The sequence below is a fragment of the Onychostoma macrolepis genome, chromosome 09 (assembly GCF_012432095.1).
Source record: "Onychostoma macrolepis isolate SWU-2019 chromosome 09, ASM1243209v1, whole genome shotgun sequence".
Lineage (NCBI taxonomy): Eukaryota > Metazoa > Chordata > Actinopteri > Cypriniformes > Cyprinidae > Onychostoma > Onychostoma macrolepis.
The window spans coordinates 27,918,592-27,936,349 of record NC_081163.1 but is presented as its reverse complement, the minus strand read 5'-3'; the positions used below and the strand labels follow the sequence as shown (position 1 = coordinate 27,936,349).

At 38.9% G+C, this 17,758-nt stretch overlaps 1 protein-coding gene across 2 annotated transcripts; it reads right to left on the bottom strand.

Moving 5' to 3' along the window:
• Positions 1–10,021: 10,021 nt before the first annotated feature.
• Positions 10,022–17,387, bottom strand: marco (macrophage receptor with collagenous structure). 2 transcript variants are annotated; one of them, XM_058786089.1, is made up of 17 exons: positions 17,229–17,387; positions 16,763–16,864; positions 14,837–14,946; positions 14,646–14,733; positions 13,950–14,003; positions 13,230–13,283; positions 12,936–13,034; positions 12,798–12,842; positions 12,559–12,639; positions 11,972–12,034; positions 11,331–11,426; positions 11,200–11,244; positions 11,061–11,114; positions 10,945–10,962; positions 10,778–10,825; positions 10,464–10,628; positions 10,022–10,362 (listed from the first exon to the last, which is right to left on the bottom strand). In XM_058786089.1, exons 1-17 carry the CDS (start codon positions 17,344–17,346, stop codon positions 10,232–10,234), a joined length of 1,371 nt encoding a protein of 456 aa, XP_058642072.1. In that variant the 5' UTR covers positions 17,347–17,387; the 3' UTR covers positions 10,022–10,231. The 2 variants fall into 2 exon arrangements, with proteins under 2 accessions (XP_058642072.1, XP_058642073.1); XM_058786090.1 differs by lacking the exons at positions 16,763–16,864; positions 17,229–17,387 and adding an exon at positions 15,030–15,054.
• Positions 17,388–17,758: the final 371 nt, after the last annotated feature.

Genomic DNA, 17,758 nt, shown 5'->3' with positions numbered 1-17,758 from the left:
GCTTACTGGGTTGTGGATGTATGTTAGTATTTTCTTTCTTTTTTAAATACACAGTTATTTGACTGTGATCTGATAGGGGTGTTAGTGGTTTGACTGTGAATGCTCTGAAAGAGAATAGATCTAGATCTGTGATTATATAATCAACTGTTGAGCAACCCTGCCATTGACGAGGTACAGACCGAGGCTTCGACAGAGCTCAAGTAGAAGTTTCCCATTTTTATTTATTTGGGAATCTGAGTTATTCCTTGGAAAATTTACAATGTTTTGTTGAAAACTCTGTCCAAAAATATAATTATTCCCACTGTCTGTGGTGTAGTCAGGTAGGGATCCTGTTCTAGCATTGAGATCCCCACACACCAGCACACTTCCCTGGGCCTGGAAGCGGTTGATTTGACTGTGGAGGGTCTCAAAGATGTTTTCATTATAGTAGGGATATTCAGAGGGTGGAATATAAAGAGCACATAAGAATATATCTTTCGTAGTTTGATTGAGTTGATTATCAATTTTGAGCCAGATATGAGATTCTTCTTTTTAAATTATTTGGATGTATTTAGCAATTTCAAGCTTGTACCAAATGATTGTGCCCCCTGAATCTCTCCTGTGTGTAATTTTTGCATGTTTTTGGGACGATTTGGATATTTCACGATATCCTGGAGGGCAAAGAGTGACCTCATCAGTTCTGCCCCATGTTTCCTGTAGTATTATTATTATGTCTATGTCTAAAACACTCTTTTTAAAATCTAGTTAATGCCCTGAATGTTCCACAGTGTGATTGTCAGTGGTTTCATGGGGTCAAAAAAACAATTTTAACAATCCTCTAGAATAGAACCAACCCAGCTTGAACCAGTTGAATTATTTTTTATTTTTTGTACATTATGTAGACATTTATTTATTTATTTATTTATATATTTACTTATTTATTTATGCTATATAATTATGCAGTGTAGTTGTTCAATCCGGTGTGTTTTACTCATGACTAGTCCATCAGCCGCGTGCAGATTATGTTGAGCATGTCCTTGATCTCTCTTAGATTGGTGCTGTGGGTGTCATTTGGGTCTTTTAGGGCTGCAGCGTTGCTCCGTTGTTCCTTCTATGTTGAGGTGTCGCTGCCCATCAACGGGGCTTCTCTGGGTCCTGGCTGATTTTTCTGCTGCTGGTGTGGTGGCACAAGGTCCTGGCGCTGCTGACGGTGATGGAATGCAGGGTGTTCACGTATATGTGGGTGTGGAGGCCAAAAGCATGGGTGTTAGAGTTCAGGATGTGGGTATAGCCAGGCAGGGTGAAGGTGTTGGGACATAGGATGCCGTCGACGGAATCTCCAGGGTGCTGCAGTGTAGGAGGACTCAGCTGGATGTCAGGGGAAGATGCTGTGTGGTGATGCTGGGATGAGGCGTCTCCTTGGTTGAGGTTGCTGGATTCTCTGTTGCTCTCTGAGGGACTGCCAGGGGCTCTGCCAAGGGCAACAGCTTTAAGATACAGATCAGTGAGTGTGAACGCTAACTGCGCCAGAGCGTGGAACTTATAACACGCTGCATGATTGCATGAACATTTCTGAGCGGCAAGAGTGATAGATCTGTAAGGCAATATATTGTGAGAGGGCCGTGTGTTAATGCTTCCCAAACGACTCAAAATAATAAACCACAAAGTTATCAAAACAGCACTCCACTGTGCTGAGCGAGAGCGCTTCTATGCTGTCTTCACGTGCTATCGGAAACTTCCTATTTCCCACTTATGAAGTCATGATTACGAGCATGTTGCATTATTTTCTGTTAAAAATAACAGTGAACAGTGGTCTGTGAATGTTGATGCTTAGCCTAAATAATTTTATCGGGAGCATTCATGTGAGTGCTGCTGCAGTCTTAGGCCCACCCCAAATGCTCTCATTGGTTGAGGGGCGTGATGACACCCATTCCAAGCCAGTACTGCTCAACGTCCCACCCCTCCTGTGACCCATGGTTTGTCTGTATGTGTATTCAAAGCCAACAACGGACTGTCGGTGTTAATCAATTAATGCGTTAACTTGCCCAGCCCTATTAAATACTGATTTAAAATCATAACAATTGACAAGAAATTGTTTAATAGCTACAGTGGGGCAAAAAAGTATTTAGTCAGCCACCAATTGTGCAAGTTCTCCCACTTAAAAAGATGAGAGAGGCCTGTAATTTTCATCATAGGTATACCTCAACTATGAGAGACAAAATGAGAAAAAAAAAGATTTTTAAAGAATTAATTGGTAAATTCCTCGGTAAAATAAGTATTTGGTCACCTACAAACAAGCAAGATTTCTGGCTGTCACAGACCTGTAACTTCTTCTTTAAGAGGCTCCTCTGTCCTCCACTCGTTACCTGTATTAATGGCATCTGTTTGAACTTGTTATCAGTATAAAAGACACCTGTCCACAACTTCAAACAGTCCAACTCCAAACTCCACCATGGCCAAGACCAAAGAGCTGTCAAAGGACACCAGAAACAAAATTGTAGACCTGCACCAGGCTGGGAAGACTGATTCTGCAATAGGTAAGCAGCTTAGTGTGAAGAAATCAACTGTGGGAGCAATTATTAGAAAATGGAAGACATACAAGACCACTGATAATCTTCCTCAATCTGGGGCTCCACGCAAGGAGCAATCTCACCCCATGGGGTCAAAATGATCACAAGAACTGTGAGCAAAAATCCCAGAACCACACGGGGGGACCTAGTGAATGACCTGCAGAGAGCTGGGACCAAAGTAACAAAGGCCTCAAATCCTGCAGTGCCAGACGTGTCCCCCTGCTTAAGCCAGTACATGTCCGGCCCGTCTGAAGTTTGCTAGAGAGCATTTGGATGATCCAGAAGAGGATTGGGAGAATGTCATATGGTCAGGTGAAACCAAAATAGAACTTTTTGGTAAAAACTCAACTTGTCGTGTTTGGAGGAGAAAGAATGCTGAGTTGCATCCAAAGAACACCATACCTACTGTGAAGCATGGGGGTGGAAACATCATGCTTTGGGGCTGTTTTTCTGCAAAGGGACCAGGACGACTGATCCGTGTAAACGAAAGAATGAATGGGGCCATGTATCGTGAGATTTTGAGTGAAAACCTCCTTCCATCAGCAAGGGCATTGAAGATGAAACGTGGCTGGGTCTTTCAGCATGACAATGATCCCAAACACACCGCCTGGCAACGAAGGAGTGGCTTCAGAAGAAGCATTTCAAGGTCCTGGAGTGGCCTAGCCAGTCTCCAGATCTCAACCCCATCGAAAATCTTTGGAGGGAGTTGAAAGTTTGTGTTGCCCAGCGACAGCCCCAAAACATTACTGCTCTAGAGGAGACCTGCATGGAGGAATGGGCCAAAATACCAGCAACAGTGTGTGAAAAACTTGTGAAGACTTACAGAAAACGTTTGACCTCTGTCATTGCCAACAAAGGGTATATAACAAAGTATTGAGATGAAATTTTGTTATTGACCAAATACTTATTTTCCACCATAATTTGCAAATAAATTCTTTAAAAATACTACAATGTGATTTTCTGGATTTTTTTTTTCTCATTTTGTCTCTCATAGTTGAGGTATACCTATGATGAAAATTACAGGCCTCTCTCATCTTTTTAAGTGGGAGAACTTGCACAATTGGTGGCTGACTAAATACTTTTTTGCCCCACTGTATGATACTGTTGTTGAAATCAAATCTTTGCATAGCTATGACAGGAGACACTGGGATCTAACAATGCCTTGGGGAAGGGAAGGCATTGGGAAGGGAAGGGAAGGGAAGCATACAACCACGTGACTGCTTCGTATTCTGTTTCAAATAACGCGAACCACTTGCGCAGTTTGAAGTGTCACTCACTTCTTCGATAAGAATAAATCAATATACGAATAAATATATGCATGTGTAGTTTTGTGCATGTTCATTTTGTATTAATTCCCACTTCACAATCACTTCAGCTGACCATTCTGATAATCTTCTTTTATTTTGATCATTTATGCATATCATATATTCTTGCCTATTTTTTCTACAAATTTATTCACAGACTCATTTATTCATATATTGTGTAAAACAATGACTGACAAGTAAAAGATTAATTTATATAGAGTTAATACTTTCTTTGCTTTATTTTCATAGCACAAACTGATTTATTATCTGAAAAAATCCAAAAATGGCTGGGTCGTCTGGGACGCAAAGGCAGCTATTTCCACCTTTGACCACAAGTTGTCGTTAGTGTGCATCGCCTTGAAAAGCTTCGAGTAATGAACCTTACCATACAGTTGAGGGAAGCCTCGGTGCTTCATAAAGCTTAATTTTTCCATCACTAAAGCATAATGTCACGGTGCACACAGCAGGAAGGAACGAGGAACACAGAGACGAGGAGTAACTTCAAAATAATAGTCTTTAATGTAGACAAGGCAGGGCTGACACACAGGAACACCGGGGAGTAATGAGTAGACCAGACCAACACTAACTGAACAGACAGGACTATAAATACACAGGATAATCAAAGATAATAAGACAAACACAGCTGGACAAGAATTAACTGATAATCACACTTAACAAGGACAGGAACAGGAAAAACCATATATGGACACAAGAGGGCGGGAAACAGAGAACTGAGACATATACATAAACCCAAATAGGAAATTAAAGCTGCAAGCAGCGATGAATGGGCCCTCGCACCCGGGCTCACCGCCACCCTGTGGCCATAGAAAAACAGCGAACAGCAGGCAATATGCTTTTAAAGTGGTAAATATAGGAGGAATATGTGAAAGTAATTTATATATGCCAAATTTCCTGCTGCCAACAGGTGGTGCTATGATTATAACTGAATTTTGGCATGTAGAAGTCTTCAGGCCAGGACTCTTACCAAACATGTGAACTTTGGGACAGATCAGACATTGCATGTTTAAGTTAGTGTAAAACAAGTTATTTACGTTTAAGTTAGTGTAAAACAAGTCATTTACTGTTGCCAGCAGGTGGTGGTATGATTATAACAGAATATTGGCCTTAAGATGTGTTCAGGCCAAGGCTATTATAAAATGTGTGAAGTTTGGTGCAGATCGGACATTGCGTGTTTAAATTAGTGTGAAACAAGACATTTCCTGGCACCAGCAGGTGACACTATAATTTTAACTGAATTTTGGCCTTTTGATGTGTTTAGGCCAGGACTATTATAAAACGTGTGAAGTTTGGGCCACATAAGACATTGCATGCATGAGTTACAACAACTTCCTGTGTCATGGTATTAATAACATGCTTTAGCACTTAGAAAAGTGTTGCTAGCATGTTTGACTATTATTCTAGCATGTTTAGCACACAATGGCATAATTTACCGTGTTGCTAATAGTGCATCACTGTGTTAAATATTTCACTTCCTGTTGTCAGTAGGTCTCGCTATCACTATAACCGAATGTGAGGATGTAGATGTCTTCAGGCCAGGACTGTGATCAAACATGTGAAGTTTGAGGCAGATTGGACATTGTATGCCTGAGTTACAACAACTTCCTTTTTGATGGAGTTAGTAGCATACTTTAGCACTTAGCTAAGTGTTGCTAACATGTTTGAGCATGTTGCTAACATGTTTAGCACACAATGGCATATTTTAATGTGTTGCTAATAGTGCATCACAGTCTAAAACATGTCACTTTCTGTTGCCAGCAGGTGGCGCTATGACTATAACCAAATACGGGAATGTATATGTGTTCAGGACAGGCCTCTTATCAAACTTGTTCAATTTGGGGCAGATTGAACACAGCATGCCTGAGTTACAGCAAATTCCTGTTTCACTGCATTACTAGCATGCTTTAGCACTTAGCTAAGTGTTGCTAGCATGTTTAAGTATGCTTGTAGCATGCTGCCAGCATATTTATCACTTGTTGACACTTTTTAATATGCACCTAGGAGTCCATTACAGTGTTAAACATGTCACTTCCTGTTGCCAGCAGGTGGCGCTATGACTATATCTGAATATGAGCATGCAGATGTGTTCAGGACTGAACTCCTATGAAATGTGTGAAGTTTGGGGCAGATCGGACATTGCTTGCCTGAGTTACAGCAACTTCCTGTTTCATGGCGAAACATCAAAATTTGTCAGGCCCCCAGGGACACGCCCCTTGACGAAAACTCTAGATCTTCGCAATTTAACATTGCAAAGGCCTTATGATTACACTCAGCAAATTTGAAGACGATCCGATTAAAACTGTAGGAGGAGTTCGTCAAAGTACGAAGCCTGGAAATTGCAAAAACTGCACAAAAATCGAACAGGAAATTCAAAATAACGTACTTCCTGTTTGGATTTTGTACCAAGAGGCTTTTTTGTAGGTAATGGTGTGTTACACGTGTGTACCGATTTTCGTGCATGTACATAAAACGTAGCTCGAGGCGCACTCTTTTAAAATATTATAGGTGGCGCTATCGAGCCATTTTGCCACACCCACTTCTGAAACCCATATTACATTTACATTTAGCAGACGCTTTTATCCAAAGCGACTTACATTGCATTCAAGTTACAGTTTTTACATTTTATCAGCTCTTGATGTAAACGTATCAGATGTAAATTTTCGCCAGTTCTGACCCGTGTGCAAAGTTTCATGAGTTTTGGAGCATGTTTAGGCCCTCCAAAATGCGATTCACTTTGGAGGAGAAGAAGAAGAAGAAGAAGAAGAAGATGATGATGATGAAGATGAAGAAGAAGAAGAAGAAGAAGAAGAAGAAGAAGAAGAAACAGAGCAATTCCAAGAGGGTCCTCGCACCTCGGTGCTCTGGCCCTAATAAAACAGTTATCAATTAAGCATGTGTCCTATTCTGTGTCCTAAACTTCTGAAACATTGGTACAATGCCATTCAGTCTGTGTGTGTGTGGGTGTGAAAATATTCAGATGTAACCCCCTTTGCAATCGTTAACATTTTCATAAGTAACAGTAATTTAATTACACATTTTTCTCAGTAACTGATTACAGTAATTCCGTTACATGTAACTAGTTATTCCCCAACACTGCTCGACACATACGTGTGTACGCTTACGTCATTACCAAAGCAACCCGTGCAGATAGGTCAGTTGTCTGGACACATAAACCTGATTTGATTACTTGCAATTAATAGTGCGGACAGTCTGCTTGAAAATAGAAAAAAAGAAGAAAAAACAAACAAAAAAAAAAAACAATTCTGATTTGCCTGCAACCTGTACATAACTTTTAGATGAGGGGGACATTCAAAATGTTCCCAGGACAGGTTTGAGAGGCACTTTTCTAGTTGGTTGATACTAGTTCAGTGTTTTCTAACTACATTCTTGAAGCCCTTATACAGACACTAAGACCTGAAATGCATGTGTCAGACAAAGGGATGTGGTTGTGAAGCACTGTACTAGTGTACTAGAGTAGAGAGTTTGATTAGTTACTAGGCATAGCTACGTTTAGGTACATAGATATGGTAAGTCAGATAAGTTAGAAAAGTCATAACAATCTGTCAAAAGAGACAAAGTCTGTACCAAGTTTGGTTGTTGTAGCTTAAAAGCTCTGAGAGCTGAAAAAAGTATACAGGACACAGGGCATAAATGCTCAGGAAATTCTGAACATACTGGTCAGTAGTTTTTCATCAAACAATGTCTCTATGCTGCTACTCTGTTGACAACACATGATTATCCACACCCACATATAAACACGCATCTGCAACTTTTACAGAAACCTCAGCAGTTATACTTCCTCATTCACTCTCTCTCTAAAAAAAAAAACAACAACAACAAAAGAAACATTTTTTCCAAAATAAATAAAATGCTTGGTAACACTTTATTTTGATGGTCTCTTTTGAACATTCTGTTGACACTAAGTAATGTTGCAACTACATGTCAACAAACTCTCATAAGAGTATTAGTAGACTGTCTGCTTGATATCTACTAACTCCTTATTGTGTTGATCTCCCAACAGATATTCTACTGACTGTAAGTAACTTTGCAAGAACGTGTCAACTTAATCAAACCCAAACCCTACCAGTCAACTAATACACTACTAACACTCTAATGAGAGTTAGTAGAAATGTAGGTGCAACATTACTTATAGTCAATAGAATGTGTTAAAGGGACCATCAAAATAAAGTGAAACCAAATGCTTTACTATATTGCACAAGTTTCAAGGTTCAATGAATGTCTCCAGGATTCTAAAATTTTCCATAAACCTTTGTCTTAACTGACTCCACCTGTTGCACAGAAAACAAAGTTACGGTCCCACTTTATATTAGGTGGCCTTAACTACTATGTACTTACATTTAAATTAATCATTTGGTACAATGCACTTATTGTGTACATACATGTTCTTACATTGTACTTATATTGTTAATAATACCTTTATGTAATTACATCTGTAATTAATTTCTGTAATTACATTTAGAATTACACTGTTGACCCATCCCTCACACCTTAACCCACTCTTAAACCTACCCATACCACTTAACCTGTCCCTAATCTTACCCGTATCCCACCTTAATATCAGCAAAAGTGCTTTGAAATACAATATGAACACAATAAGTACATTGTACTTATTTTTTGATGTAAGTACATAGTAGTTAAGGCCACCTAATATAAAGTGTGACCAAGTTTACTCCTAAGTCACATTACCATTTGTAAAAACAAACATAAAAGAAACGGAAGAAGTCCACACAATGAAGTCTATGGTGCGTCATAATTAGGCTCCCATTGTAGGTGCATAACTGTCAACATTTTTTTTTTTTTGCAAATGGCTGGACTAGCTGTTATTGTCTGTAAGTAATACACTCTGGTGTTGATCAGATCTCAGATTCGGGTTCAGTTAAAAAAAAAAAGCCTTGAGTGAGAGTCTCCTAGTTAAACTAATAAGCATCTCACTCCCAGTGGACCGGAGCTCTTTATAAATGCTAACACATCTGTTCCTCTCTCATTATTATTACCGTCACTGACTGCATCATTTATTTATTAGTGCGGCCTCTCACCCCTTCAGAGGACCTCACTCCCAAGCCCACCCTTCCTTTACCCAGGGTCCCACAGCTAATGAGAGGCCAGACAGACACAGTGAGAGAAGGGAAGGACTGGAGAGAGGAGGTCCCTGGAGAGGAGAACAGGAGCAGAGACGCCCTCTGAATGCTAATTGTTGATTAATGTCTCTTATATCCAAAATGCAAGACAGCACAATTTAAAGAAGGATCATGAAAGAGCCATAGAGTGTTGACTGTACAGAAACCAAAACGTGACACATTTTAAAGTCAAAATTAACTCTTTATTTTGCTGTGTATAAGTGTTATGAGTTAGGACAGTTTTAGGATAGCACAGTATACATGGATGAGTTTGTTGTGGTGTTTATACAATTCATATTGTGCATAGGCCAAAAATATTTGCACACACAAATCCCACTCAGAAATGCATGGATGTTGCTGCCTCGATGACACCATGCACACTTTTCAAGCATAACATTTGATAAAAAGAAGTTTGGTTTCATGATGCAATTCTTTCAAACATTAGTGGAATATAGATCATTTGATGACTGTATATGCAACCTGATCTCACAGAATTCCGTGTAATGACTCTTAACCCCCGAATCTGTGGTGGCATCATGGAATCGCTGAAAATTCTGTGATGGGCTCACAGAAGTGATACCAATGGAAGTCAGTGACAGATATCAGCCGTGAACCATGCACGGATCCACTGGTTCAACACTTTAAATAGGAAACCCTTAGCATCAATATGCCGACGCGATACTGGGAATTTTATCGTCATAATCACATTATATATTGGGTAACAACATTGCCATTATACTGCTTGTTTATGGACAGTTTTTGCAATAAATACCTGTGACTGCACTTATATTTGCCTGTGTGTGTTTTATATTGTTCAGAAGTGGATAGGTTTAGGGTAGGGGTGGGGTCAGGTACTCCAGTGAAAGTATAAATTTATATACAAAATATAACTGCATCGGAGTCACTCTTTTTACGTGGTCTGATGCAGCGCTGGTGTTGAACCAGTGAATCCGTGCATGGACCACGGCTGATGCCTGTCACTGACTTACATTGGTATCACTTCTGTGAGCCCATCACGGAATTTTCAGTGATTCCGTGATGCCACCACAGATTCGGGGGTTAAGAGTCCGTGGTCATTACACAGAATTTTGTGAGACCAGGCTGGTATATGTGTGAGGAGAACTGACATTATGCATCCATTAAAAATCACAAAAAACACCAGCTGAATAAAAGTTGAGGTGCAAAAATGAGTTCTTGGTGTGAGAAGTTTTCTTCTTTTTATTCAGGCACAGCTAACTCCCACATCCTCGCTGTGGTTACAGTTATTAACTCCCATTCCTGCATGTGGACAGTCAAAAATGCTCCTCTCATTTCCGGTACATCTCATCTCATCCAGCCAGATGCGTCCAGTTCCTGCAGCAGATACAGAGCATTGTGAGAGTATTTTGGAAACCATAACCTGTAAACCCCTGAACCAATAACCAAAAACTCTTAACCATAGATGGATACATCACCTGCACCAGCCGTGAACACCTGAGTGGCCCTCTGGAAACCCAACATCTTGCACACCACCGAAGCGTCCACAGAGTCAAAGCTGTCATCACACACTGTTCCCCAGACATTCTCATGAAACACCTCAACTCTTCCACGGCTGGAACTTCCCACTAAACGAACCACAGCTAATGACAAATAAACATATGTGAGACACACTGTTATTCAAGTAGAACCTCCAAAAACAATACAAGAATCTTTGTATTGGAATTATTTGACTGAATAAATGTTAACAGTGACACACAGTAGTATGCATAAATATTTATAGAATAATTACCAGGGGCGCCACCCGGGGATCCTGCATCACCTTTCTCTCCCTTAAGACCTGTTTAAGACCATCACACATTTAGATACAATTAATTTACTCACAAACAGGTTAATAATCACACAGATTCTGTGCACTCAGTGATATTACCGATATGCCCAAAATGCACCAAAACATACCTTGAGCTCCCCTTAGGCCTAAAAGACAGACAAAAGAATAAGGTGAAGGAAATTCAAGAAACACACAGAGTTGGATTTTGATTTCTTGTCAATAACAATCTTTTTAACAAACTCACCCGAATCACCTTTACTGCCCTTTTCTCCATTCGGACCTCGAAGTCCAGGGATACCTACATGCAACATCAAACTCAGATGACATCTATATGATATAAACTTAATGTTTATCATCTGTTTATGTGTTTGTTTTTAGATTACCTGGCAATCCTTGACTTCCCTTTTGCCCCACTTGTCCTGGTGGCCCTGAAAACAATTATTTGCCCATAAATAAATGGCATAATGCCATTTATAACTCTTATGTGCATGTGTCCTTAGCACTCCTACAATACCTGGAAGGCCAACACCAGTGTCTCCCTTTGGTCCAGGTGAACCTTTTTGTCCAGGTAGTCCTGGCAGACCAGATTGTCCCATCCGACCAGGAGACCCTAAAAGATCAGCCAAATGCAGGTTAGGGCACAAATGAATCGGGGATTATCGAATTTCAGGGAGTGAGGGTACACCACTCTGCCTCAAAACAAAGGTATCATGATAATACAATGTATACTTGTGAGGAAAAACTGATCTATGTATTTGCTGAAGCTTGCCAGGTTAGTGGCATCAAATCCCTTAAATAAGAGTTTAGTAGACACTTGGAAGTAAATACCGTCTGTAAAACAATATGTATTTATTATCAATTAAAATAATAATTATAATTGAAAATCTGATTACAAAGTCTACACATATGTTGTGCTGATTACTTTTGTGTTTTCTGTATAATGGATTCCGGAGTGAAGCTGCTATGCTATGCAGTTATATGAATGAGCTTTTATCCAATATTGTGGTATCAGCTATTTCATATAAACCTAAGTATACCATATTTTATGGCAATAGTCCTTAGACTGGCTATGATAATAATCTTAACAGAGAGATAGGCTTGTTTGACACATTGGAAAATATAGGTCAATCTGGGTAATGATCTGGGCTTTCTTACCACTAGGACCTGAAGGTCCCTGTTCTCCTTTCTCACCTCTGGCACCTGGGTCTCCTTTAAGACCTGAGGAAGAGATAATTTAGTGTATACATGATAAAGATTATGGATGAAAATATTCAACTACAATGTGTCAAACAGTGTCAAACTTAGAACACAAGTTTTACATTGACCAGGGTTTATTATTAGTGGTATTTATCAAGGCAAGCATCACTATTAGTTTTGTTCAGACTAACCAAAATTGTGAGGCTTCTTGAGGTGATTATACTTTTCTAAGGGATTAAACATCAATTTTCCTGATGGACAATAATGTATGAAAAAATTCATGTCTTATCAGAATGTCAAAATATGGTTGGCTATTTTGACTTGGGGCAATAACTAACCTTGCAACCACCCAGAATACCGTAACAACAACCTAGACATGCTCACACTATCCTAGCATCCATACTGCATTGTAAAAAAAATAAAAATAAAAATAATAGAAAAGGTATATAGCATTTTATTTTTATTATTGTTTAAAATTTCTTGTTATTTTTAGTAGTTATAAAATTAGCTCCTCTAGACAAGCTATCAAATCATTTAGATGATACCTGGTGGTCCAGGGATCCCTGGTGTTCCTGGGATACCAAGCTTTCCATCTGCACCTTGACGACCGTCAGTCCCAGGTAAACCTTGTGTGCACAGAGAAAATACCAGACACGATTTAATTAAAGCAATACTAAAACTCTCACAGCATGGAAAAATGTGCAAGGCATTTCCACAACACATATTTTGTGTTTTATTACAGTATGAATTATTCAGATGGCCTTTGATCATCATAAACAAGCACCTATTATTCCTCTTGCTCCTGTATCCCCCTTCAAGCCCGGAATACCTGGAGACAGCAGTAACAGTCATAGAGAGATATGGATCTACTATACTGTTCCAAATGGGGTAAGAGTTGTGTGAAAGTGAGAAAGGCGATTACCAGGTGGACCCGTCATGCCAGCTGGGCCCCTTTCACCTGCTAGTCCTTGGTCTCCTTTCTGTCCTTTTTCACCAGGAGTTCCAGGCTCACCTACCTGACCTGAAAGAGAGAAAATTCATATTTTCAGTTAACATTGTTTTGTTTTGCACCATTTTCCTTGTATGCAGCAAAGCAGTGTGTGCTTTAGCAATTAGTTGCCAAGCCAATACAGCACATTAAAATTAATGGAAAATGAGCACAGACCACAATGCTACACCCACACAAATTCATACAGATATATAAAAATACACTAACCTGGTGAGCCAGTCTGTCCTTTCTGTCCCAGTATCCCTGGCATTCCAGGAGGACCTGATACAGAACACACCTGGATTATAAATACTGACCAGTGACATAAAAATGTCAAAAATGCTATTCACACACATGTGTTGGGACAAAGGATCTAAGACACCAAAGGTCAAATTGCAGTTTTAGTTCAGTGTTTATGTCTCTTTTGACCAGCAGGGAGAGCTGAAAACACACAGATTGTGAAGGAATGGGGAAAGTGATTGACTCTATTCTGTTCACTGTGCTCTGCTGCTACTGTTATCGGCATTTTTTTTTTACCCCTTTAAACTGGGGACAAGTTCTTAGTGATTTGGGATGCCTCACATATGTTTGGTATCCTTCTGGAAATAACAAAGTAGTGCAGAACACAATTATTAATGTAATGGAGGGCAGCCAAGAAGAGTTGTGTAGGTAAACCTCCATCCTCTGCTCTTGAAGGACGTTAGCGATTAGTGCTTTCATTATGACGCTGGTTTGAATCCCATTAGCCATGGTGCAAATAGGACCTGTTACAATTGGTGCCATGACCCGGAGGCCTCATGCAGACAAGTACCGGACAAATTCATCATGAACATAACACTTATTAGTTATAAATATAGCATTCTTCTAATGTTACTATCGTTAAATGAGAGTAAGAGAGAGGTTGGGGGTTACTGATTGACAAAATTTTCAAGGCATGGAAGTAGTTACCGTGTAATCCAGGTCTGCCAGGTGGACCAGGTGGACCAGGCGGACAAACCATGGCTATAAAATATAAAGAAAAATAGTGAGCTCAGTTCTGTGGGACATATCTATGGTGACTCCTGACTAAATGCTTTAAAGCGGTCATGAAATGGAAAATTAAAATTGACAAATGAAAACATTCTCATTTACATCTCATTTCCCAATTATTCTCAAGGTTGCCATTTTTTTAAATGTTAATTATAGCAGTCGAACAACAACTTATAAGAATAGTTTTAGATCTATATACAGAGATTTTAGCAAACATGAGAAAAAAAAAATTGCTAACTAAGATGCATAATGTAAAGAACAGAAAGTGCATTTCATGCCCCGTTTAACAATTGAAATCATGGCAGATTCCCAAAATAGTGCCTGGTCAATATATGTACGACTTGTGCATATGGTATTCCCTACATTATGGGGAAACAAACGTCCCCACAAGGATAGTTATGCAAGGAAATTTTCACATTGTTGGGACTTTTTTTTGGTCCCCATGAGGAAAACTCATACAGAATGAAGTTGTTTGAAAAGCTAAATATTAAGAAAGGTTTGTGTGAGGGGTAGGCTTTTTCATAAGGGGATATAAAATACAGTTTGTACAGTATAAAAATCATTATGTCTATAAAATGTCCCTATAAAACATGGAAACCCAATGTGTGTGTGTACCTCTTTGTGCACTAATATTGAGCTGGTTTAGTTGAGTCCTTAGTTTCTCTAGAGTCCCATCGTTCCCACACATATCAGAGAGACACTCCTGTTTAACACACACAGAGAACCTTCAGTTCTCTCAAAACATGGCTTTCTCTGCGTATATGTGTGCATGAATTTGTATCACATTCATGGATACATGTGTGTACCTGATCTGAACTGGAGCTGCCCAGATTGAATCCCTGAGCAGACTTGAGTTCCTCTGTTTTGGCATCAGCTGATGTACAGTGAAGGTGAACCCAAGCCTCCAGAGTGAAGACTACATACAATACACATCATATGCATAAAGCAGATTCAATCATGGAACAACAGAAATCAACCAGAAACAAGGTGTTAGCTTACATGATTGCATAAAATTGAATGTACAGTGGCCACAAAACATAGGCTAATATTAATAATGTATCAATTGAATTGCATTATATAACATAATAGACGGTTTCAACGGCAACAACATAAACAAACATTACTGCGCATGCGCAGACATCCAAATACAATCAGTAACAACAGCTAAGTCCCTCTAGAGTAGATTATGTTTTGATAACAAGCAAAATATGTTTGCTGCGTAAATCAGACGGACTAAGATGCAGCGATAACTACTTGGACGGATTTATCAAAAATGCAAATTCATTCTCTGCCAGCAGGAGACGCTTTAAAGCGGAGAACTAGAGGTTTCTCCGGAAACGGCTGTTGGGCTGTACGTTACACAAAGCAGCGCTGAGCTTACAAACGCTGCTTTATCAGGCATATAACTTGCTAGATGAAATGAAAATGACATCGAACATTTTCTAAAGACAGTTGTCCTTCAGAAATACAGTGATATAAAAACACCCGCGCCTCGTTTTGATTTTTAAACGTGCATTATGTGCTCATGTTTATTCAACGAAGCCATTTGGAAAATCGGTCCGTTTTGATATCGTGGCAGGTCGCCACACATAAATAAATGTATGTGAAACACATCCCACAGCACAACAACCTGAGCCCAACTTCATTACTCATCACTTTAACTTTAACTGCGTTTGTAGCCGGCGCCACTAACAAGACCGACAAACAAACACAGACCGGAAGTTAACTTCGGTCCAGGCGCGTGCGCCCGATGAAACCGTCTATATCTTATATAATTTTTCACTACATTTCCTTTTATTTAATATGTTTGCTCAATATCTTTTAATCAGCTGGTGTTTTGTGATTTATCTTCATTTTTTATTTTATTTTGTGTTTTAGTGTATGTATGAAGTTCACCTCAAGTTCACATAAATGTCCTATCAGAGGAAGTAGAGAATCACATTAAAGGGATATTTTACCCCAAATGAAAATCTTGTTATCATTTACTAACCTTAATGTTGTTCCAAACTCGTATGAATTTCTTTCTTCTGCATAACACAAAAGAAGATATTTTGAAGAATGTTGGTAACCAAACATTGACTTCCATAGTTGTGCCCCCAACCTTCCTTTGTGTTCAGCAGCTGAAAGAAACTCATACCTATTTGGAACAACTTGAGGGGTGAAAAAGTGCATGTTCTGATTTTGCTGATTTAGATGTGTTCCTAGTTCAACATATTTTGTTGACCCTGGAACAACATTTAATACAAAAATTTAGTCTTGATCATATCCCTACACCTTAACTTAACCTTAACCATGAGTAATCCCTAAAATCAGAGGAAATGATAGATGAATGACACTGATGTACAAGCACCAAACACTGATTGTAAGACTAAACGTCACAAAAACTATAAACTGGTTCTTCAAATCTGATTGGTTAATCACAATGTTGTTCCAGGGTTAACAAAGGTGTTGATCCAGGAACATGTTGCACTTGATAAAATAAGGTTCTGCGTAAAAAATAAAAAAAAAATCATGACAGAATTTATCAAAATGATACAATATTGTTTCACATCCTCAAAAGGTCACAATAGTTATTGCAGTTTCTCTATACTTTTATTATTTCAAATCTAAAACTTGCTTGTAATGTTTGCTTGTATTCATTGTCTTTTAAATAAATGCCACTTGGTTTGAGCATTTGTATGTACAGAAATGTATAGCTTTTTAAATGTGACTTTATTTCTGGTACATCTCACCTTTATAGGCCAGCAAAGAATTCAGTCCAATCAGCAGCAGGGAAAACAGTATGAGAACAGGAATACAGCAACGTTTTTTCACTGGTTTCTTAGTCTTTAGCTCTATAACACACATAGTACAAACACTAATATTGCAAATGCAGAACTCTTAAACTTACAAAAAAAGTTCCTTTTTGTAAGCAGACTGTCGGCAGACTTTTTGTAAGCAGACTGTTATACAACATTGCCATGGATGACAGTCAATATTACGAAATATCAGACTGCAGAATGTCACAACTGATCAGAATGAAAAATTCCAGAAAGCTGTGAATTTTTTATTTCATTTAGTCATTTTTCAAGCATGATTTGATATTATCTTCAGAAAAATAATATATATTTTTCTCTTTTTTAAGAATTTGTGTATTGGACTTGTGTTTAGACTAAATCTTTAAAACATTTTAATATGAATAATGCCATTTTGTCTTACCACTGTGCTGGAAGTCATATCGGTCAGCCTCATAGAGCTTCATGGTGTTGTCATAAAGAGGGTTTGCTTGGCTGAATACAGAGGCCTTCCCATCAATTTCATCCACGTCGGTCTCCATCAGTCACTCTAACACACACTGACCTGTACACAACCAGGGGGACAGTTTAAAAAACAAAACCAATGAAAAACTGAAAAAAATATGCTGGCTCATCAGAATGTCAGTCATCTGACAAATGAGATGGAGAGGAAATTGTTCCAATGAGTTTCCTTTGTAAAAAGGAAGTTAGAGCTACAGTAGCAGGAGTAAGCATAAATTGCCCACATTAGAGATCATATGTGACCCTGGACCACAAAACTAGTCATAAGTAGAATGGGTATATTTGTAGCAATAGCCAACAATACATTGTATGGGTCAAAATTATCCATTTTTCTTTTATTATTATATATTAAGTAAAGATCATGTTCCATGAAGATATTTTGTAAATTTCCTACCATAAATGAAATGCAATAATATGCATTGCTAAGAACTT